This window comes from Cetorhinus maximus, chromosome 3, assembly GCF_964194155.1.
Source record: "Cetorhinus maximus chromosome 3, sCetMax3.hap1.1, whole genome shotgun sequence".
Lineage (NCBI taxonomy): Eukaryota > Metazoa > Chordata > Chondrichthyes > Lamniformes > Cetorhinidae > Cetorhinus > Cetorhinus maximus.
Genome location: NC_135881.1, coordinates 120224452 through 120249422, shown reverse-complemented (window position 1 = coordinate 120249422; position 24971 = coordinate 120224452). Strand labels below are relative to the sequence as shown.

The 24971-nt window shown below is 45.4% G+C and overlaps 1 protein-coding gene across 1 annotated transcript in view; it reads right to left on the bottom strand.

The window, feature by feature from the left end:
- Positions 1–24971, bottom strand: part of LOC144678868 (ATP-dependent translocase ABCB1-like) — a 146840-nt gene that overhangs the window by 112228 nt on the left and 9641 nt on the right. Inside the window, exons 4-7 of the mRNA XM_078538864.1 lie at positions 17815–17965; positions 9139–9187; positions 8704–8895; positions 8409–8580 (exon numbers count right to left, since the gene is read on the bottom strand). Of these exons, the coding sequence (XP_078394990.1) occupies positions 8409–8580; positions 8704–8895; positions 9139–9187; positions 17815–17965 (564 nt within the window). The remainder of the gene's footprint in view (positions 1–8408; positions 8581–8703; positions 8896–9138; positions 9188–17814; positions 17966–24971) is intronic.

Sequence of the window (24971 nt, the reverse complement as noted above, 5' to 3'; positions counted from 1 at the left end):
TCAGCCAACTGCATTTTCAACTTTCAGAGTGTACATCTGCTAGCTCACCAATAAGTGGGGCACTTTGCCACCTCATGGTGATGAAGCTCGGCCTCTCTCAGCCACATTATTGTCCTGGTACTTGAATATTCAACCTTGTGCGTCTCTCACTCTGTAGTTGTGAGTCTTGTGTGGACAAGGCTCTCGTCACAAACTGAATGTTATGGACTTGATTTTTCAGACAGGTTTCTCATTAGAAAACTCAAACTTTATTTACAGGCTGCAGCAGCAGTTACTTGCTTTTAGCAAGCTCCACAACTAGATGAAGCAGTCCCACTCTAAGGTTCCCTGTGCTTAGAGCTGATCTGTTCACACTGTCATGTGATACTATACAGCACAATAAGATTAAAGCAACAGTCATTACAGTCCTTAAAGCTACAATTACTACATTCCTCCTCTTTTATTTTTTGTACAGTTTGTATTTACAAGAACTTCATGACATTACAAATATAAACATGGTTCAGTCTCTCCGGTCACAGAAACTATTACACCAGGTAACCAATTTGATCCACCACCGAAGCGTCATCAGTATACTGCTTCACCAACAGTAAATTCTCGCTCACGACTGCAAATCATGAGTTGCTTTTTGATTCCCTTGACTTTTCTCCACCTCCCTCTCCAAATTGGGAAGTATCAGGCTTAACCTCATTCAAAGGCGTTGCTTCACAAGTAGCTCTGATGGTATCAAACCTGTAGTGGTGTGTCAGGGGTGGCGGGGTGGAGTTGTTCTATAGTGAAACAGGAAACATGAAAGTTTAATCTCCAATGATCCTCCTGATAATTTTTTCATCCCAGCCTTAAAAGTCTGCACTGCTCTCTCAGCTAATCCATTAGATGACAGATGATATGGCGCCATCTTTATGTGTTTGATACTATTTAGGTTCACAAATCTTTGAAATTCAGCGCTAGTAAACGCAGTACTATTGTCTGAGACGATTACTTCTGGCAATCCATGTATAGGAAAGCTTTGGCGTAACTTTTCTATAGTCACACCTGACGTTCACGTCCCATTCTCTCAGTTCCTTCACCTCCGTCGCATCTGTTCTGATGATGCCACTTTCCAAAACAGTTCCTCTGACATGTCTTCTTTCTTCCTTAACCAAGGTTTTCCACCCATGGTGGTTGACAGGGCCCTCAACCGTGTCCGGCCCATCTCCCGCGCATCCGCCCTCAGGCCTTCCTCTCCCTCCCAGAACCATGATAGGGGCCCCCTTGTCCTCACTTATCACCCCAACAGCCTCCGCATTCAAAGGATCATCCTCCGCCATTTCCGCCAACTCCAGCATGATGCCACCACCAGACACATCTTCCCTTCACCCCCCCGGCGGCCTTCTGCAGGGATCGTTCCCTCCGGGATACCCTGGTCCACTCCTCCATCACCCCCTACACCTCAACCCCCTCCCACGGCACCTTCCCATGCAACCGCAGAAGGTGCAACACTTGCTCCTTTACTTCCCCCCTCCTCACCGTTCAAGGGCCCAAACACTCCTTTCAAGTGAAGCAGTACTTCACTTGTACTTCCCTCAATTTAGTCTACAGCATTCGCTGCTCCCAATGCGGTCTCCTCTATATTGGAGAGACCAAACGCAGACTGGGTGACCGCTTTGCGGAACACCTTCGGTCTGTCCACAAGCATGACCCAGGCCTCCCTGTCGCTTGCCATTTCAACACGCCACCCTGCTCTCATGCCCACATGTCCGTCCTTGGCTTGCTGCAATGTTCCAGTGAAGCTCAATGCAAACTGGAGGAACAGCACCTCATCTTCCGACTAGGCACTTTACAGTCTTCCGGACTTAATATTGAGTTCAACAACTTCAGATCATGAACTCTCTCCTCCATCCCCACCCCCTTTCCGATCCCCCTTTTTCCAATAATTTATAATTTTTTAAAAATGTTTTTATTTTCCCACCTATTTTAAATTTATTTCGATCTATTGTTTTATCTCCACCTTTTAGCCCATTTCAATCCCTTCCCCCACAAGGGCCATCTGCCTCTCGCTTGTCCTGCTTGCTACCCTTAATGTCCCCATTAGCACATTCCTTAGATAATATCACCACCGTCAACACCCCTCTATCCTTTTGTCTATGACAATCTCTTCTTTGCCTCCACCTATCACTGGCCCTCTATCCAGCTCTACCTGTCCCACCCCCCTCTACCAGCTTATATTTCACCACATTTCTCTATTTTCTTAGTTCTGATGAAGAGTCATACGTACTCGAATCGTCAACTGTGTTCCTCTCCGCAGATGCTGTCAGACCTGCTGAGTTTTTCCAGCTATTTTTGTTTCTGTTGGCGACTTAACCTCGTACATGTCTAGCCATTTGGAATGTGTGTCAATTATTAATAGGGACATGGTGCCTGGAAAAGTACCGACGTAATCTATGTGCAGTCTCACCCAGGGCCTACCAGGCCATTCCTACGGGTGTAGATGGGCCGCAACAGGGAACTTCTGTAGTTGTTGGCATTGTATACAATGTTATACCACCTTCTCGACATCACGGCCCATGCCCGACCACCAAATGTAACTTTGTATGATCATCTTCATTATTGAGATTCCTGGATGTGTGCTGTGCAACTCTGTTAAGAGTGGTTCCCTTCCTTGTGAAGGAACAACTACTCGCGCACTCCATAACAGGATGCCATCCTGACTGCTCAATTCATTCCTTCGAGGGAAGAGTGGCTACAACCCGTCAGGGGCTGGATCCTAGGACCATTCCTTCAACACTTGGTCTCTCACTCTAGACAGGACTGGATCACGATTCGCCCAGTTTCTTATCTCCCTTGCGCAGATTGGTGAGGAATCCAGGAAATTCATCGCTAATACGATCTTTTGGGGAATTGGGGCATGTTCATTGCTCTCCTGCAAAGGAAGGCAGCTTAGGGCATCAGCATTGGCTATATGCATCCCTGGTCTGTGCACAAAAGTGTATTCATATGCACATAAAATTACAGCCCATCTTTGAATTCATGCAGAAGCTATGGGAGGGATAGCTTTTTCTCCACTGAACAGGTCCAAGAGCGGTTTGTGGTCAGACACTATCGTAAAGTATTGATGGAATTTTTTAACTCCAAAAATAATCAATAATCCTTCTTTCTCAATTTGAGAATACCCTTTTTCAGCTTTGGAAAAGGTCCTGGACACGTAGCCTATCAGCCTTTCTGAACTGTCGCCCATTTTGCACGATTGTACTGCTCCCATGCCACAGGGGGATGCATTGCAGGTTAGTACCAGTTCCTTTGTTGGGTCATAGTGTGCTAACATGTTTGAAAAGTGCAAGAGTTGTTTAACTTTTGCGAAGACTTCTTCATGAGGTGACTTCCAAACCCAATGCTGGTTTTTCTTTAATAGTGAGTGTTGGGGGACCGTTGATAAGTTGGGTAGGAATCAACCGTAAAAATTAGCCATACTTAAGAATGACTTTTCAGAGATATTTTTAGGTGAAGGTGCCTCCTTAATAGCTTTAACTTTTTCTTCCACCAGATGTAAGCCTTGGACATCCACCCAGTGGCCCAAACAAACAACTTTGCTTGTCTGAAAGGTACACTTTTCATTTTTTAAGCGCACCCCTGCTTCCAAAAATCGTTTCAAGACTTCCTCCAAATTAGCCAAGTGCTCAGCTTCCGTGAACCCCATTATTAGGATATTGTCTAGGTAGACCACGACTTGAGGTAGTCCTTGTAGCAAACTCTCCATCATCCTCTGGAAAATCACGCAGGCCAAAGAAACACCAAAGGACAGAAGCATGCATTGATATATCACTTTGTGAGTGATTATGGTCACAAGCTCTCTGGAGGTATAATCCAGTTCCAGCTGCTGATAGGTGTGACTCATGTCTAGTTTAGTATAAGTTGTTCCTCCTGCTAATTTAGTGTAGAGATCCTCAATCTTGGGAATAGGGTACTTGTCCAACTTAGCAGCTTTGTTTATTGTTAGCTTATAGTCTCCAAAGATCCAGATGGTCTGAGACCTGTTTTAAGACAGTGACTATAGGTGCTACCCACTCTGAGAATTGAACCAGCTGTATGAGCCCCAGACTCACTAAACAGTTCAATTCGACGTCAACCTTCTCCCTCAGAGCATGTGGCACCAGCCTTGCTTTAAAGAAATGAAGAGTTGCTTCTCAGTCAACGGATATCTTAGCCTGTAGCCCTTTGATTTTCCCTAGTTCGTCTCGAAAAACCTTGTCATATTTCTTTAGCAGCTCTGGCAGTCCTTCTACTTGTAGCTGGAAAATTTCAGACCAATTTGGTTTAATTTCTTTCAACCAATCAAGACCTAGAAGGCTTGGTCCTTCGCCTTCTACTACCATCACTGGGAGTTGTGCTGTGTGGTGCTTATAATAAACAGGTACAGTGGTACCCTTCACTTGGATAGCTTCAACAAATTAAATTGTTGACAACCCTTGTTTAAATATTTGAAGGTGTGCTCTCCCACTACAGTGGTTGAAGCACCAGTGTCCACTTCCATCATTCTGTTGGCCAGGGGCTGTAGCCGAACTGCTGACACAGGCAAAAACAACTTTTGACCTGAAGTAACCTGAGTACAGTCACTGGCCTGAGCTGGCTTTGAAGTAGTTGAGTTTGAGTTGAGTTTCTTGAAAAACAAAGGGAATGTGATAAGACACAAGTCCTTATTTTGAAAAGGAGTAATGAGGTAATGATACCTAAATCCTTGGGACAGAGCCAATGAGAAGATGCCACAGACTAGGCAAGCAAGCCTAAACCAACAGGAGAGATACAGCACAGCTTGAAGAGATAAGATTCAGAATAAGAGTGGAGAATTTCAGGCGTGGAGCCAGCTAAGACTCCGAAGAACAACCATCGTGGAAGTGGAAGAACCTACATCAGCAACGTAGAGACGACGTCGAAAGAGAGAGAGAACGGAACGCCTGGCCAGCGTCAGCTCTCCTTTTCGGGTATTAGCTTTTATATTCTGTGACCACTCAGGGAGTGTCAGAGAAACCTAGTGGGTGTGCATTTAGATCCTAGTTTGGGTGTAAGACTGTATAACCTGGTGCAAACTGCATGTCTATATCTAACCAGACGTATAAGCTATATGTATATGATCTAACAACGTGAATAAAGTGAATTTAGAGTTAAGAGAGAATTGACTCTTCTCCTCTTTGTACTAAGCCAACAACCGTTACCGGTGACCTACGGTCAACAATTCATAAAGCTTGGTATGCGGCAAGGATGTCGTTACCTCTAGAAGAGCAAAGCCAATATCTTACAGCTTTTGTTACTCATGAAGGTCTGTTTCAGTACCGCTGAATGCACCTAGCACATTCCAGAAGATCGTTTCTTCAGTCTTGTCAGGTGTTGAGGAGAAGCACAACCTACTTGACGATGTCATTATCCATGGAAGGCACAAAACAGAACACAATCAGCAGCACTCATTCAACTCGCAAAACACAATTTGGTGCTCAACAAGGACAAATGCACATTCATGGCACCTAAAGTTGACTTTCTAGGCCTAGAGTGACAGCAGCTGGATTAAAGCCTACACTCAATGTCAAAGCCATTCATGAGCTTCCAGCATTGTCTCACGCGAAGGAGTTGGCATCATTCCATGGTACTACTAATGCTTGTAACAAATTTGTGTCCAAGAACACAGAGATCATGGAGCCCGTTTGGAAGCTACTGTGCAAAGATGCACAATGGGAATGGTCAATCACACAGCAAGCAGTGTTTGAAATATTAAAGATGAGGTTGCATCTTTGCCAGTCCTCACAAATTTCAGCCCACATGCGGAAACATATATCGCAACAGATGCATCAGGATATGCGATTGGAGCTGTACTCTCACAGTACATTGAAGGAAGCAAGTGGCCAATTGCTACTGCATCATGCTCTTTGTCAGAATCTGAACACAAATACTCTACTGGAGAATGGGAGCACAGCCTGCATCTATGATTGTGAACATGTATCTCTGGTAGAAAGTTCACTCTCTGTGCCGATCACCGAATGCTGATGCTATTCTAAGCCACGTCAGGGTCAGATGCATATACACTGGTCAGAACATCTTCAACAGTATATATTTGAGGTTGTACATCTTGCAGGTTCACGGAACCAAGTAGCTGGCATGTTGAACTGCACTATTATCGTAGACAGCATTAGTGATAGTGGAGCAACTTGCAAAATTGGCTCACAGCTTCCAATCTTCAGTTGGTCGTAGACCAGACGTACCCCAGAAGATGTGCTATGGGACTGTTCCGAAGCTCCAATGCAAAGTCTCTGTGGGAATTGCCCGGGAAGTTTCAACTTCTAAAAGAAAACTCCCCTGCTCTTCGGGACCCTCCGATAAAATCTCCAACTCTGAGTTAGAGTCAGAGACTTCGGAGGGTTCCAGCTCATTTACCTGGGTAGTTACCCAGGAAATATTAGACATATTAAAACCATGTCTAATACTTGGCTAACTATGCAGCTGAGCTCCCCCACCCCAACTCCCCTCTAACCCTCCCTTCCTGGACTAACATCACCTGACCACCTGATACCCTGACCCTCCAACTCCCCAACCCCCAACTCACCCTGACCCTCCAACCCACCTTGACACCCGACACCCCCAACCCTCTGACCCCTGACCCTCTATTTCCCTGACCCTCAGACACCCCCCCCAACCCAACCTCACCATCCTACCATACATGCCACCAATCGCCCTGCTACCTACCACCCTACCTACTTACCTCACTCGCACTCATTCACCAACACACTGGCAAGTTATTTAAATGTCCCAAAGTTTTTCAGTGGGTTAGTGAATGAAGACTTACCAAAATACGGCGGCTAGTGCCGTAAAAAGAGGGCATGGCTTGGCTTCCCCCAATGACCCTACACTATGAAGGAGGACTCCTAGAATAAGTACTCTCCTCATTTTTGAAGAGCCCCAAATCGGAAGTCTGGGCCAGAAATGCGGAGCTCCAGTGTTGGGAAAGAAAATAGGAGCAGAATGGCAATCCAATGGTGATTGCCATTCCTTGGAAGATCCGGCCCTACATGAGCGCTGTGATTTTCCACATGACTGCAAATCTTGTTACACGAGAGAAGTTGGAGGTAGAATTGGTGGCAGACAGCATACTGTAGAAAGTCAGCCAGTGCCTATAAACCGAGGGGCCTCGTGAAATAAAGGAAGAACTGATCCCATACTAGAGTACAAGTGACCTCACATTGTTTGGTGATGACTATATTGCGCGGAACTCAAACAGTTATCCCAAAGCACTTCAGGAATGTGTATTGATCGTGCCTATGATGGACATCCGGGTGTTGTTAAGTTGAAACAATCCTGTGAAGCAGTCTGGTGGCTGGCAATAGATCGCTGTCTCGAAGAGTTCATAAGAAACTGTGTAGCTTGTACACTCAGTGAATAATCTATTAAACCATGTCCCGCACCTCTACAACCATTTCCATTGCCAACAACATCATGGCGACAACTCCAAATTGATACTTGTGGAGAAGTGCAAGCAGCCCCTAGGAATCAATGTTTATTGCTTATTGTTCATGATCTACATAGCAAATGGCTGAAAATCGCTCCAACAAATTTCATAACCACCACTTTAGTTAGTAACATTCTAGACAAGTTGTTTACAAAATGGGGTTAGCTGGAGACTATCACTACAGACAATGGACCGCAGTTTGTGTCCAGTCAGTTTGCAGAGTTCCTAGCAAGTTACAGAATTCACCACCATCTGACATCACACTACAGCCTGCAATTGATTGGTGGCATCAAGCGATTCAACAGGGTGATAAAGGAGATTCTGAGAGTATGTCGGAGTGAAAAACATTTGAACAATCCACTCACATCCACACCAGCCGAGTTCATAATTGGTTGTAACTTTCACATGCCACTGACCATTCTTAAGCCATCACCACCAATTAACGAGAATCTCAAAGAGTGGATGGAGGTCATGAGATGGCACAGATGGGGCATGGGGAGTGTGTGAGGTATGAGGGATGAAGGCTAGAGGGCTTTTTTTAGTTTTGTTGTCACTATTACACTTGAGGCAAAGTCCCAGAGCACCATGGTGGGCCTTTTAAACAGGGCACCTCTACAATCGGCAGCCCCTGTGGCTGCCTCCAAACTGTTTCTGGCGGTGGTGGTCCAGACTCCGCCCGCCCATCCCCGGGAAGGAAAATCCTAAATTTGTTGGCACTTTCTCCTGAGGCTGGCAGGCCGGGCCAGGAAATTCCTGGAGTCCTGCTACCTGCCTCAAGGATCAAAATCCAGCCCATTATAACAACACATTGAGCATTCTGTTTGTATCAATGCATTAATTCTAGGCGTATATTGCAAGCCTTCTCGAGGTGATTCTATTTGTACACTCCTTTGTTCATGTACTCCATTTCTTTTCATGAGCATTTTATTTTGTTAGCACTTACCTTAGACCACAGCACAGCTGATAATGCAAGGAGGGGGCTGGCGGCCAGAATTACCAGAGTCAGCTTCCATCCTTTTGCAAAACCAATTATTATGCCTCCTACAAAAGTTGCGGTGTACTGGAACAAAAGTCCAATCTTATCACCAATTCCCTCATTGATTTTGTTGATGTCACTGGTCATTGAAAAAACACAATAAATCCCAATGCAATTAAAATGCTAATCTTTACAGCAGCAAAACTCTTTTCAGCAAAAATACACTTATTTTTCCAGTCTGGAAATATAATAACATTCTTACGCTGTTAGACGTGTGTTGAGTTGTCCAGCTGGGTTAACATCAAACCAGCCAATCTCTTTTCTCAGTAAAGTATGCAAAAATATCTTTCGGAGTCTTCTTGTCTGCCTTGCTGAAGTCAGAACCCAAAAGGAAACCTGGATGTAAGCACATAGTAGTGCTCCGACTCCAATTACAACATAGTAATAGGAAAACCTAGAATGGAAGCAATGAATGTTTCTTTTCCAAAAACAACACAACTCCTCTTCTATAAAGGTAAGAATTCCCAAAGCTGTTTTGTTTTTGATTTAAATATTCTTTAGAGTGAACCACCAAGAGTTGGTAATGTATGCAAGTGGATCTGTCACTTTCTAGCACAGTTTCTTATAAATCTGACAATTTAGGAATGCAGTGGATTGCAAATATATCCGCAACATTTTGAATGTTAGTTGTACTTACTTAGCCATTTGTTCTTCAAAGGGCATGTCATCACAGTCCGTCATATTTACTATAATAAACCATGATAAAAATACAAATAAATTGAGGAAAAAGGAACAAAAATATTTATTTTGTACAACATTGATTCTACACTGGGAAATTACACTTAAATATTTAGAATCAATATTATTAGATGAAATTGTGCTAAATTATTCATGGGAAGCCAATCACAACTTTTTTGTGTCTTCATATATTGCTAGTGACTTTTGCGCTGAGGTAGTCCTTGTTCTGTTTGTTTAATGTAAACATTGCAAACGGTTATTTGCTATTAGCTATGCTTCAGGTTTAGGTACATTTAAAATGCTCAACTAACGTATGCTGAATTTTCCATTCTGAAGACTAAATCCAGTCTGGGGCGAATGAACATATGCTATTTTGCGTTTTTGGCTCACAGCATCTGCAAGGAGTTCGGCGATTCTTGTAGTGGGGTGGGCAGGAAGTCACCCACCTCGCCGTTAACTCATGGGGTCGAAGGTCCTGGTGCCAGATTTAAAGGACAACCAGGCACAGATTCACTCTTAGTAGGCCAGGAGCTCGGTATTACTTCTCCAAAGTCCTTGTGGCCGCAGTTCATATTATGTAAACTGGCATGTGTGAGCAATCACATCCTGGGACATACGGAGGTGCCTCTGGCATTGCCTTTCACTCATCTGTAGATAGAAGCACCACCGGCAACACATCCATGGACGGGGTAATGTTCGCTGTTGCAGTGGTCCATGTTTGCCAGCCTCTTAACCTTATAGAGGCCCCACTGCATCTTGCTGCTCAGGCCCTTGTTCCTCCTGGCCCTGTGCCAACTGACGATGGGTCCACTTTCTCCTCATCTGGATGAGAGCCATTACCATGGCAGGGTTGCCAGCAGCTGGTATCATTGACACCTTAGTGGATATGTGAATGAATTGAAGTGATATATTAAGTGAGCATGTCCTTTACAGATTTCCCTCCATTGCAAAGACAACAGGCCAGTGCTAAGCCCTTCACCTGGCCTCCGTCTAGACATGGCATCCCCACTCCACTCCTTTCAGGTAGAGGACATCCTGGAGGATGAGATGAGTGTTACTCCTGTTCATGCATGAATGCGCATGAAGACATTGCTCTTTGATCAGAGTAATGAGAGCCATGTGCAAGAAGCATCATACTGACATTTTCCACTTGTCTCCACTACCCTCAAAACTCTATAGAGAGACCATTGCCTTGGCAGCATTGAAAGGCTAACCGCATTAGCCCTTGTCAGCCATGACCATTCACCCAGGAGGGTGGAGGTTTGGGGTCATGATCTGGCTCCCCTCTACCAGCCATGCCCCTTGGAAGCATTGACATCTTCCCTCCCTTCATCCCGGCTTCTGATTGCAACTGATGGTAAATGGCACAGAATGAACGGCAGCACTACACCTTGCTGGGATCTTAACGTTTTGTGACCCATGAGTCGGAACAAACTCGCTGCAATGCGGGCTTAACCATAGACAGGAGAACACAACTGATCACCTTTGACGCCCATTTGTCTCAATTATCAGAGCATCCCTTTAGTTGGCCACTTGTGCTGACCTTGAACTCCACCCATCTGAAAAGACCCTCCTCCCAATTCGAGGGATCTCACTGTCTAACTGCATGGTCAAGGTCAGCTTGGAAAAACGGTGCACATCACCTTTCAAACTCACTCCACCACTTTCTACCCTCCCTCTGTTACCCACCAACTCGCCCCCATCACCAAAGACCCACCCAATATCACCATTCCTCTCCTCTCTGTCATTCTTGAACCTCTCTCTAACACCCGGAACCTTATCATGATCCACTTCTACATGCCTTTCTTCCTTCAGTGACAACACCCGCTACCATCTCCATGCCCACCTTGACCCTGCCGCCACCCATTACCTGACCTATCTGTCTTGTCCCCCTCCATGACCCACCCAATGAGACCTTCATCTACCAGACTCTCACACCATCCCACTCCCCACTCTTACTGTGACTGTTCCCTCCTGTCACCAGTACCTTGAATGCTTCCCGCAGTACCCCACTGTGGACACCACTGACCCTGCCCTAAGATACTCTGCACTTCCAAGAGCATTCTTCCCCTCTCCCTTCCTCTGACATTCTTCCACACCTGCCCTGAGCACTCGCCCCACCCTTCCCTTGTAAGCTTGCTTGCCCTGTCCAGCATTCATGAGATGCAAATATGGTTCCTGACATTAATCACCTTTAACCCACCAGCAAAGTCGGGAGAACAAAATTCCAAACGAATTTCCTACCGGCGGGAACCTGACTTTTTCGATCACGCCAAATTTTCATCACGCCTGCCCACCATGATTCCTGCTGCTGGTGGGAGCGTAAAATTCCACCTATAGACTTTATATGTCTTGGATAGGAAAGGGCCTTCTGCCTTTTTTTTCAAAAAACATAATTAAGCCTGTTAATAGTCATGCACAAGTGCTGTTTAAAGGGTCATCCACTGAGACACAGAAACTCAAAATGCTGAGCAATTAGAATGCATGCCTGGCTACCCCTTACAGCAGTTGTTGTTAGAATTGCAGTTTGGAATAGGAATTAAAAAAAACAGGCCTGAATTTTCAGGATGGCAGAGGCTCGGCCCCCGCCACCTGAAGAGTCAGCAGGGAAAACAACCCCACCGACTCCAGCTACCCCAGTGCCATATTACGCTTTAACGAGCGTTGATTGGCATAAGGCACGACTCCCCTCACTCAGGGAAGAAGTCCCGTCTTGAAGAGCTAACAGCCAATCAGATTAGCTGGCAGCTCTCCAGTCCCTCCAGGCACAGCGCTGCAGTGGCTGGAAGAGGAACTGCAGGGAGCTGCCTGGCATTAAACCCCGGGAGCCGGAGGACAAGGTAAGTAGGGAACGCCGCGGGGGGGGAAGCGGGGGTCACGAGGGAGGTGATCGGGGTCCTGGAGGGATGAGAGCTCCATAGGTCACTGGGCTTTAAGGAGAGGGTGCCCCCACTCAGAAGTGGGCTTCTGATGAAGGCACCCCCGACACCCTTGCCCCACAAGATCCAATTATCTTTATTTTCGGCCTTCGCCCCTGATTTGCCATCCGCCCACCAGCCTAAAAATTGAGGCTGGACGGGAAACGGCTCTTAAGTGGCCACATAAGGGCCTTAATGGGAGCAAGGGTGGGCTTCCCATCCAAGGCCCTGCCCGTCCTAGCGTAAAATCTCTCGGAGGTCAGGGCGGGCGAGAACCTGGAGGTAATCCTGTCCATGCAATTTCACCCCCACCAGGGTGTGTTGTCGGGGAGCCAAGGGTGCATAAATTCTGGCCAGAGAGTCGTAGTGGCTGTAGTCCCAAGTTTAACCTAGGGTGGGAGCGTTAAGTGGTTAACTAGAGCCAAATGGAAGTGCCAATGGCTCAGCCAATATCACTCCCAGGTCCCATGCAAAGCCACTGCACATGATATGGAGGGAGGAGACACAGTAGGAAACTGCATGGCTGTAGGCCATTGCCAGGGAACCAAGGAAACTATCCACAAGGAGATAAGTTGGGTGGGGAGAAGGAAAAGATGCCAGAAGGGGAACTCCTGCACCAAAAAGAAACCTTAAAAAGCAAATATAAAAGTTAACTTAGCTTGGCCTCTTCTAACCCTGATCCTGCTTTCTCAGCCTCAGAACTATGTGTGAGCTTCATCCCAGTAATGATAGTTTCAAGGCCCGAGTCATGTCAGCAAATGACAACATTTTTATTATTATTTATCCAAGAGTTGTTGGTGTCACTCTCAAAAGCCAGCATTTATTGCTCATCCCGAATTGTCCTTGAGGATATGGTGGTGGGCCTCCTAGAACTGCTCCATTAGGTGTAGGTACACCCACAGTGCTGTTAGGGAGGGGACTCCAGGAGTTTGACGCAGTGACAATGAAGGAACGGTGATATATTTAGGATGGTGTGTGACTTTCACCTTGAATGTAGTAAAGTCCAACATTTAGGCTCTTGCCTGCATGTGGCATACGATCTTGATACTCCCAAAAACGCAGGAGTTGAAATGATGGGAGACACAAAACCTGAGATAATTGGCAGTCGGTAGCATCTCGCCACCATTTTAACGCCTATTCTCCATTTCTCACTGTGGGGGAGGGGGTGGATGTGTTAAAATTGCAATTGAATGTCTAAGTGTAAAAGACAGCACCCCTACAGAGAACTTCAGCTCAACCGTCCAGCTTAGGATTTGAGATGTGAATTATTATTGTCAAATATGTGAGCAGCTGAGTTCAGATGTGCCTAGGATTTGCAAAGCGATATGCTGCATAAAGTATAATATAGATACTGAAAAGCAGTGTCTTTGTGTAGCCAGCAGTTTAAATTCACAGTTTGTGCAGGTTATGTGGAGACTGAAGCTACAACAGCTGCTGATGTGGTTAATTGTGGTCAGTGGTAAAAGAAGGAAGCTTGAAATATCATTGAGAGACCTAACAATCTCTATGGTGCAAATTTCACCAGGGCCAGTTCTGTTGTTCATCAAATGTTATTAATCATATAAGAGTTTAAAAAAAAACAGTTACACCTGATGGAGCAAGGTGAAGCTTTTTAAGGGGTTTCAAAGGGCAATGTTGGAGTGGGAAAGTTGAAATTCTCATTGATTTCAATGTTTACTGGATCTGGGAGGGCTGCACAGTGTAGGGGCGCTGGATGACAGGTTTCCACGCTAATCTGCGTCTATCTGAAATTCTAAAGTTGCAGTCAGTTTCAGAGAGGTAATGACAGTGAACACTAACAGTTTGTCATCAACCCACCACTCCTCACATCCCCACCCTGCAAAATTCACCACAATGTTTCAGCTCAGTGAAGTGAAGCTCTGTACACTGAGTTTTTAATAATTTACCAGATTCCATAGACTTATGTACTTAGCTAAAACAGCTGAATATAGGTCGGTTTGCAGTCAAACTCTGGTTAGGTTGCATCAATTGTGTATTCTGGTCACCAAGACACAAGATAATCATTCAAGCACTGGAGGTCAGGTGGAGAGGATGAGGGTGATTCCCAATGTCAGGGGTAAACACTAAATATTATTTTCAAATAAATTGTGAGAATAGGAAAAAGGGACCCAGGCTCAAACTATTAAAGTGTAAATTTAGGACCAAAATCAGGAAATTCTTCATATAAAGTGATCAACGTGTGGAATAGGAGGTCTTATGGTGCAGTGGTAGCATCCCAACCTCTGGAGCAGAAGCTCTAAGTTCAAGTCCCTATCAGGACTTGTTGACCATGGAAAAAGTATTCATGACCTGATTCAATGGGCTAATAGTCAGCCCACAAATCCTTCCTCCACTTCCCCACCATACGCCAAGGGAACAATATGCTTAAAAAAGAAATGGTGGAATAATGATTCAGATGAAATAGTGCAAGAAGATACCTGAAAATCATTTAAGAAACAATTGGGTGTGCAAATGGGTGACTAGGATGTTTCTTTATGGATGAATTAAGATAAGCCAATGGTGTCCTTTTCCCATAGTTGCCCTGTGATCTTATCTACTTAAAGCAGAGACCAGTGCATTCTTCAGAAAACAAAGTTGTTAACATACCTGCAGATTTCATAGATTAACAGAACTAGGCTACAGTTGCATACTAAAATTCAGAGTTACAGGTCATGGGCCAACAAGGTTGCAGTAAGACTCAAGGTAGACTGAAGCCTAAGAAAGGGCTAAGCATAGAACCAAGTTAGGACAAAAGGTTAGGAGAGGGTGTTAGAGGATAAGACATTCAAGGCTAGGGAAAGTTAATCATTCTTTTTATAAGTAAAGGTTTCTAACTCCTACTATCTGACTGAAATGCGAAAGCATGACTTGGTAAAGGGCATTTAAGTTAAGAAGGAACATCAGATCTATCGTTCCAAAATGTGATGAATCACTTTTTATTATTACTCCATGAAATGTAGCTGAAGCTGCACTTTGCTACTGAGCAAGGTGTCGAAAACATGCGTTTACTGCCAGGCATAGAATGCATTGTCAATATTGTAACTGGTTGAAATTTAATCCAATCTTTATTGTATAAAATATCTTTTGTAACAACTTCACATTGGCCCAGATCTTCCATTCTCCAGAAGGTTGTACCCTGGAGGGACCGCATAAGATGCACTGGCAGAACTATCAGAAGCCCCCATTCAAGTACTGCACGGGAATTGCCTGGGAAGTTTCAGCTTCTGTTGGGTAGTTACCCTGTGTCTGGAACCCTCCGAAACTCAGATTTAATGTTGGAGACTTTGGATAGTTCGAGTCTCTTAGCAGAATAGTTATCCAGGAAAGGTTAGAAGGATTAAAAGCAGTTCTAACTCCTGGGCAACTATGGTACTGACCCCTCCTGATGCCCTGTTGGATCCCCCGACTGCCCCCAACCCCCAGCTAGCCCCACTCCCCCCACTCCCAACTAACCTCTCACCCCTCACCTACACCCCTGACAACCTGACTCCTCTCCCAACCCCATGAATCCCCCCACTCCCAACTACTCTCTGATTCCCCGACTACTAACCCCACAACCCCCAGCTATCCCCTGACTACCCCCAAACACCCCAACTATTGCCCACCCATCCGACTATCCCCCATGCCCTGACTATCCCCCGACACCTGCACCCCCCTGACTATCTCCCTCCCACTACCCTGCGACTAACCCCCAACGCGCCCCCCCCCCCCCCCCCCACCGCCGACACACCCCTCTGACCACCCATTAATCTTTATTGTATAAAACATCTTTCATAACAACTTCATGCTGCTCCATAAGTAATGTGGCATTAGTCCGAAACAAGTGACATTTGGTACATACAATGCATTTTATAGCCTTCATAACTTATCAAAATGAATTAATGATTAAGGTTGCCCTACAATATCATAATAATCGTTTTTAAACAACATTAAAATGGAAATAACTCTCTGCCCTCCAAAATATCTGGGTTTCCCTCTGTGATTTTTTTTTAAAAGGCCCACTTTCTGCGGAATGAGCCTGATGTCTGACGCTCCATTTCAATATACTATTTTACCAGTTGAAAGTGACAAATTCAAGTATAGAATTGTTCAGAACAGGAAAAAGTCATTAAACTTGTCCCTTTTTGATAGACTAACTCTACCTACCCACTATATCACTCCTCTTCCCAGAAATGCACCTAATAGTCTGTTAGATTCAATTATGCTGCCCACTTTGATGATCTTTCTTGGTAACTTATTCACAGAACTATTTGGTGTAAAAAGTCTTAGCCAAATTCCATTTTCATTCCCAGCTTCCTAATGTGCAATTGTGGTCCCTGAATATTTGAATCAAATCAAAATCACCAACTTATCTGGCCCCACATGACAGATTGGTCAAAAAAGTGAGATCCCATGGGATACAGGGGAAGGTGGCGAATTGGATCCAAAATTGGCTTAGTGACAGGAAACAAAGGATGGATGTTTTTACAGTTGGAAAGTGGTTTCCAGTGGCATTCCATAGGTTTCAATATCAGGGCCCTTGCTGTTTGTTGTATATATTAATGATTTGGACTTAAATGTGGGAGGCATGATTGGGAAATTTGCAGATGGCACAAAAATTGGCTGTGTAGTTGATAGTGAAGAAGATAGCTGTCAACTCCAGAATGATATCATTTATCAATGGTTTGGTTAAGTGGGCAGAGAAGTGGCAAATGAAATTCAGTCCGGAAAAGTGTGAAGTAATGCATTTGAGGAGGGCAAACAAAGCAAAGGAAGTCTCAATAAACAGGAGGATATTGAGAGGGGTTGAGGAAGTGAGAGACCTTGGAGTGCATGTCCACAGGTCCTTGAAGGTGGCAGGACAGGTGAATAAGGTGGTCAAGAAAGCATATGGAATGCTTTCCTTTGTTGATGAGGTATTGAATACAAAAGCAGGGGTCTAATAATGAAACTGTATGAAATGTTGGTTAGGCCACAGCTGGAATTTTGTGTACAGATCTGGTCACCACATTACAGGAAGGACATAATTGCTCTGGAGGGAGTTACAGAGGAGATTTCAAGAATGTTGCCAGGGCTTGAAAATTGCAGCTTTGAGGAAAGATTGGATAGGCTAGGATTGTTTTCCTTAGAACAGAGGAAGCTGAGGGGTGACCTAATTGTGGTGTACAAAATTATGAAGGGGCCTAGATAGGCTAGACAGGAAAGACCTGTTTCCCCTAGCTGAGGGGTAAATTACCAGGGGGCATAGATTTAAGGTGAATGGTAAAAAGATTAGAGGGGACATGGGGAAAAACTTTTTCACCCAGAGGATGGTGGGCGTCTGGAATTCACTCCTAAATTGGTGGTTGAGGCTGAAACGCTCAACTCATTTAAAAGGTACCTGGATCTGCATTGAAGTGCTGTGACCTGCAAGGCTACGGACCAGGTGCTGGAAAGCGGGATTAAAAATGAGCGGCAGTTTCTTTTTCCTCATTTTTGGCCGGTGCAGACATGATGGTCGAAATGGTCTCTTTCGCACCAAATCTTTTCTATGCTTCTATGGTTCTTAAAATGATCTAATCAGTAAGTTAGTGTAATACATGCTGCCTCCAGATATTTGTAACATTTGATCAGGGGTTTTCAACTACCGAGCTTAGTCCCCTTCAATTATCTGTACTCTCATCAACAATAAAATAGACAGTATTATAAAGAAAAATACACTGCTATAAAAATCTTTACAAAAAGTACAGGTTACTTACATGATACATTGGCAGACTGGGCCTTGCATATAAATCCATTTGTCATATCACCAAAAACAATCGACAATAGTGGAACACACATTCCATGAACCACAGCAGCTATAATTCCAACTACCATCAGTAAAATGTCCAGACCATCTGCAAAACGAAACTAAGAGATGTACAAATAGATGAGTTCTCAATTTTCCCATATTCAAGGTCTATGAAAATGAACAACATTAAATACTCAAAGATTATGGGTGCACATATTGCAGCAAATAGCGTGCAAGGAGGATGTCAATACTCTACGGCTTCCTTACTGCTCTATCTCCGAGTTATTTTATTTAAGTGAATTGGAAATGTCAAATAATTGGCAGTCACTGCAACAAGGTTGTGATTGTGCTATATTGCTAATGTGCTAGAAGTATGAATCGATATTTCTTTTGATTTTTTTGGCTTCTTTCTAATACTGGTTGGTAAAATGAATTTAAAAGAGATAACATTGCTCTTTTGTTGACTGGGTCAGAATTGTGAACATCCCTCAGTGAAGAGCCCAACAACAGCGGTGTGTTATTATAATAAATAAAAACAGAAAATGATGGTAAAATTCAGCAGGTCTGGCAGCAGCACCTGTGGAGAGAGAAACAGAGTTAACGTTTTGAGTCCATATGTCTCTACTTCAGAGCTAAAGAGAAGTAGAAATGCAGTGTGATGGATTTTATACTGTTTATGAGGGAGTGGAGCAAATGGAGCAAAATAGAAGGTGAGGGATAGGTGACAGCTAGGGAGAGATTGGCAAAGATGTAATGGACACAAGACAAAGGGAGAGTTAATGGTCACAGTAACAAGTAAAGAAGGTGCTAATGGTGGCATAAAGGTAAAATAGCAGTGTTAATAGCAGAACAAGGGTCAGTGCTCGATGAAAGCACAATATACAAACAGGTGACAGGCGGCCCTGTGGGGGAGTGGAGGGGGAAAGGGATTTGAAAAATTAAAATAAATAAAAGAATAACATCACATAATTAATAAATAAACAACCAAATAAATAAGTAAATAAATAAAAATTGGATTAAAAAAGTGGTCATGATGGAGGCAAGAGTTCATGGTCTGAAGTTGTTGAACTCAATGTTAGGTCCAGAAGGTTGTAAAGTTCCTAATCAGAAGATGAGGTGCTGTTCCTCCAGTTTGTGTTGGGCTTCACTGAAACATTGTAGCAGGCCAAGGATGGACATGAGAGCAGGATGATGTGTTGAAACGGCAAGCAACAGGAAGGTCTGGGCAAAGCGGGCACCCAGTCTGTGTTTAGTCTCCCCAGCGTAGAGAAGATCACACTGGGAGCAGCGTATACAGCAGACCAAATTGAAGGAGGTGCAAGTGAAGCACTGCTTCACCTGAAAAGAGTGTTTGGGGCCTTGAACAGTGAGGAAGGAGGAAGTAAGGGGACAGGTGTTGCACCTTCTGCGATTACTTGGGAAGGTTTCTATGAATTATGTAATTACACCCTTGCCTAACAAAAGGCTATCAATCTCAGTTCTGAAATTTTCAATTGACTTAGCCTCAATAACTTTTTTTGGGGGAGAGATCCAAATTTCCACTACCCTTTGTGAAAAAGTGTCTTTTGCCATCATCCCTAAAGAGCCTAGCTTTAATGTTAAGATTATACTGACTTATTCTGGATTCCCCCATCAGGGGAAACTATCTCTTTTTATAACTTTCTACTCCATCAACTCCTTAGATCATTTTAAACACCTCAATTAGATTATTCCTTAATCTTTTATATTCAAAAGTATATAAACGTGGCTAATGTTACCAGTCCTCATAATTTAATCCTTTTAGCCTCAGTACCATTCTGATCAATCTGTGCTGCTCCCCCTCCGGGGCCAATCCTTCCTGAGATCCAGTGTTCAGAACTAAATGCAGTATTCCATAAGACATCAAACCAAATCTCAGTACAGCTGTAATATTACTTGCACCCTTCTGTTTTCCAAGCCTCTTAAAATAAAGACCAACATGTCATTAGCCTTTTAAATATGTTTTCTACCTGTCCACAAGCCATTAATGATCTTTGTACTTGGACCCCAAAATCTCTTGGCTTGTCAACAGTTCCTGGTTTCTTGACATTCAGAAAACATTCTAATCTATGAAGTAGCATGGTCTATAAAATTATCAAAGATTACAATCTTAAAATTTGGGTAATGTTGTGACTTACATTGAGTTACAATAATCTTTTTTAAGGTATGCCTATCTATTTCTTATTCCAAAAAGTGGCTTTGTTAACTCTTCACCAACTCAATGCATTTAAGGGGAAACTAGATAATCATATAAGGGAGAAAACAATTGAAGGATATATTGATAGGAATATAGAAAGAAGGGCGACAGGAGTCTTGAATGCACCTTAAATGTCAGTATAAACTAGTTGGGCCGAAAGACATCTTTCAGTGCTGCAAACTGTGTGGTCCTGATATTTATGAGAAGGGAGAGTGAGAGGCTGAAAGCGGCCAAAAAACCTAGCAAGGCCAGAGAGGTGCAGGCCCTGCTGAATCTAACAGCAAGACCTCAGCATCATTGTTTCATTGGTGACCACCAGACATCTGGCCAAATGGACAGACTGATTGGCTGGTGGGTATGAAAACCAGCAGGATGAGGTCGCAGCAATGCTCCTTTGGGGATAGTTTACAGGAGTTTGGGTGAAGCCAGATTGCAGTTTAGACTTGAAGGGGCAGTGAGGTGGATTTGGTCGTGATAACAAGATGGCGGGGACAAAAAAGCCATCAGGATTAGGATTGGTGATCATGATAAGGGCTAGAGAGGGGCCCCAACAAAGAAGGTTGTCTTGAGAGGCCTGGCATGGATGGGGGTGAGGTTGGAGGGTGGGTGTTAAATCTCCTGCTCCTCCTGGTTCAAAAGGAAAACTGTTAAATTACTTATTTTCAGGACCTGGCAACTCCTGCCTCACTTTCACTGCAAGGTTTCCTGAGCCAATTGCATGGTGGTAGCCTGATTTTAAATACGTTAAGGGAGTGACTCATCTTTCCAAGATGGAGCACTCACATGGCACAAAATCTGCCACTTGGACATTTTTAGGGTTAGTAAACATGGGAGAGGGAGTTTTAAACAGCAAGGCCTATGTAACTCTATGCAACTTTGTAAATACCAATGCCCTGAGTGTGAAATTAACTTATATTAGGTGAACAGTAGTGTTACAATGGGCAAAATCATCCCATCCTGTTGGCAGCAGGTGCCATGGTGGGCATGAGCAGACGGTATGGTGAAATGGCCAAAAATTGGTTTTATGCCATATGCAATCATCCACTCCACCCAACAATGATGGGCTATGTTTCCTGCCGCTGCACGTTGGGAACCTAATTTAAATAATTTAGCATCTCATTATAAGCCCTGCTCACCGGAATCATCTCCCCAACATCAAAATTACTGCCCACATTTTCGTGTCTTCAGAACAGCGTGCTTCATGACTGCCCTTAAAAGGTGTGCACCTGGCAAGCTGAACTTTGAGGGGGAACTCTGAAGTGAGTGCACACAATCTTGCACAGTGCTCGCAAGCATCGCCTACAGGAGTTCAAGGAAGAGGCATTCTGAGGGCTGGGGGACAAGGCAAGTTATTTTTCCCAACTGGCTCAGTGCGGTGCCAGGGCAAGGGCTCCAGTGCCGGAGAGGCCGGGGTGGGGGAGGAGGTGCGGTGGCAAGACAGCACAGACAGGACGAAGTATGCAAGCACATGCCAGGGGTTGGGGGAAGTGGAGTGAGGGCAAGGGGGGTTGGTGATGGAAGTGGCCATGCACTTGGAAAAGCTTATCAAAAGTGAGCTTTCTTCCACAACTGAGACCATTCAGCAGCAGCTCCATTGACACGCTTGGAGTCGGGCCTCTGAAGCTTTTCTGACCACTCAAGCAATGCAAAATCATGAATGTACCACCAAATGCTCAAGAACAGGCAGGGACGGCAAATTAATATGCATTTTAGGGGGCAGCAGAGCAATTGGCCGACTGGGCAAGTTGTACAACCCCCTTGCGAAAGGTGGCCATGGTGCAGTCACTGGTGGAGGTGCTCACAGCCCCTTTCAATGTCTTTATTAAGGCTTGGACCAGTATCTATTATGGTTCAAGCTAAGAGCACAGCCTTGCAGTGTGAGTTAGGAGGAAGTCTGCGCCTGAGCTGAGAGCACAGCATGCAGTCCAATGGGCAAAGCTGCTGCCAATCGGTCAGGTGGAGTGGGGCAGAGGTGGGTGGTTGATAACCATGAAACACAATGCACACTGGCCATCCAAGTGGTGGCCAGCACTCTCCTGCGTGTGTAGGGGCCTTCAGACCTAACCAAGAAAGGTTCTTAGGGCACATATGCTAACCGACGCAGTTCAAGAGCCACAGTGAGCTGTCAATCTTAGGTGCTTTGCTAGACCCAGGGTCAATAGACGGCGCTTCTCATTCTTGCAGATGACTGAGAACTAGTGACGCTGAAGACTGTGCCTCTCTAGGGAACTGGCTGGTCACATATGCCACCTGCTGCCGGATCTGGCACCATGGAGGACATCCACTGCCAGTGGCCGTGAAAGTGACCGTGGCGCTCAATATTTACGAAAGTGGCTCCTTCCAGGACTCCACAGGTGACTTGAGGGGGATCTCGCAAGCCCCCACTTACAAATGTCTCCAGGAGGTCACGGACGCCATCTTCACGAAGACCTTTGTGCATTTTGTCCGGGATCAGGAAAGCCAGAAAGCAAGAGCGCTGGGATTTGTGCAGATCTCAAGTTTCCCACAGGTGCAGGGTGCCGCCGACTGCAATCCCGTAGCACTCAGATCTTCATGGCTACAGGCAGTCAATTACATCACATGCAAGGGCTTCCATTCACTGAATGTTCAACTGGTCTGTGATCACCTCTAATGCATCCTACAGGTCTGCACATAATTCCCAGAAAGCAGCCACGACTCCCACATCCTTAGCATGTCTCAGATCCCTAACATCTTCCAGGGTTCACAGAGGCTGCAGGGTTTGATCCTCAGGGACAAGGGCTATCCACCAGGGCGTGGCTGATGATGCCTATATGGTGGCCTCAGACAGCAACAGAGCGACGGTAAAACAAGGCTCATGTCGCAACCCAGACTTTGGTGGAGGAAATGATAGACATCTTGAAAATGAGGTTCCAGTGCCTCAACAGGTCCGGTGGAGCTCTGCAATACAGTCCCCAGAGGGCGTCGTGCATCATCATAACTTGCTGTGCGCTACACAACCTGGCACTGCAACGGGGGGAAGACCTGCATGAAGAGAAGATGGAAGAGCTGCACGTATCCTCCGATGAGGAGGATGATGTCGAAGGGGATGACGGTGATGAGGTCCTCAAAGATGAGGAAGCCGACAATGAGGCCATTGCATTGGCCAAATGAGGCAGGCGTGCTCGGGAGGCTCTCATAGCTGCAACATTCATGGAGGATGATGACGATGCAATGAGGCCAGTCCTGACATCCTCACCTTGCATCTGTGAACGTTTGACTCCTGTGTGGTTGATGGCTGCGCACAGACCCTCAGTGCTCTGGCTCATGTCGTGGAGATGCAGCAGACGCCTTAATGCTCACTAGATTCCAGGAGGATAATGACAACATGCAGTGAGGACACTCCATAGATCTTCACATTGTCTTTCTGAACGACTGACTCCTGTCTGGCTGAGGTCAACTCGCTTGTGCTCATGGTCATATCATGGAGTCATAGCCATGAAACTTTAAATGCACCTGATCCTTTGTCAGCCTTCAGCACCTGCCCCTTCAGGAACACAGCATCACTGGTCACAGATGTTGATGAGATGGGGCACCAGCCCCACCTCAAAGATGCTGAGAGCAAACAGAGAGAATGATGGAACTCGATGACACCTGCCCACTACATTCTGGCAGCAATGACAAGCACCATCGAGGTGCAGGCATCAGTAATGTTTCCAGTGAGTGTGAAGCTGGACCATCACTTTGGTCTGAAGGTTACACACTGCACAGGGAAGAGGTCCTGGACAGAGACACCTGCCTTTATCTTGTGGAGGAACCAAGGTTTCACATCAGAATGACATGAACACTGCTCATCAGAACAAGGAGCGATATAGGAGACATTCTTGGGAGTTTATTTACAATAGTGAACCTTATGTACAAGTGATTAACACCCATGTTTTGCAAGTACATTTTCTTAACCTTCCTAATCCTGCTGCTATGTCTTGGCACTCTCCCGACATCCACAGTGGAGGTGGAGGCAGCCTGCTTACTGCAGCGCCTTCATGCAGTGATGACTTCGGCATGCATCATCTGGAGAGTCAAGACCTGGAGGGCCCTGGCCTGCCTGGCTGTCCTGCTGTGGGCCAGCTGCACCCCCTTCAGCCTGTGGAGCTAGAGCTGCGGGGGTCAGAGAAAGAGGGAGTTTGGATCAGTCAGACAATCCTGGATTCACGTGGGTAGATGGCCCCAGGGTGTTCAGCTACTGGTCCTCCTCCTTATGGGTGCCTCATGGCCCCTGGCTGACTCCTTGAGGAGAATGGGAAGCTGGAGTGCGATGTACTGTCCCGCACCCCCCTGTTGGAGGTCAACTCTGGCGTCTGCGATGGAGTTCAGCCTGTGCAGCAGTGCAGGACCAATGTCCGACCAAGGAGTAGTGTTGAGAGAGAAATAATGTTGTGCAGGAACTCACTTGGGTGTTCGACGCCGACTTCACCTTCGCCGCAGGAACGATTGATGTCCTATCCGACCAGCTCCATCCCGTACCTCTCAAACAGAGTGAGGACCTTGATGTCCAGCACTCCACTCCTGGTCTGGGACCTCTCCTATTGATTGTGTGCAATCTTGTCTTGCATAAAGACAGATGGAGAGAGTATGAGCAAGGTGCATGCCAGGCCAAATGAGAAGAATGATACGCATGCGTGTGTGTGCTGAGTGGAGCTATGGGCGGGATCAGACGGCTATCTCCAGAGGAGATGAGGCCAGATGGAAATGTGAGGGTGTGTGTGAGAGCGAGTGGTGATGTCCCTTGAGTTGGCAGTGAGTGAGATACCAGTGAATGTGTGATGGGCTTGCGAGTGGGTAAGTTGATATTGATGAGATGGTTGGCTTACCCTGGCAACACAGATGAGATCATTCATCTGTTTTCTGCACTGGATGACCAACCTCTTGTGTGCAGCAGTGGTAATGACCCA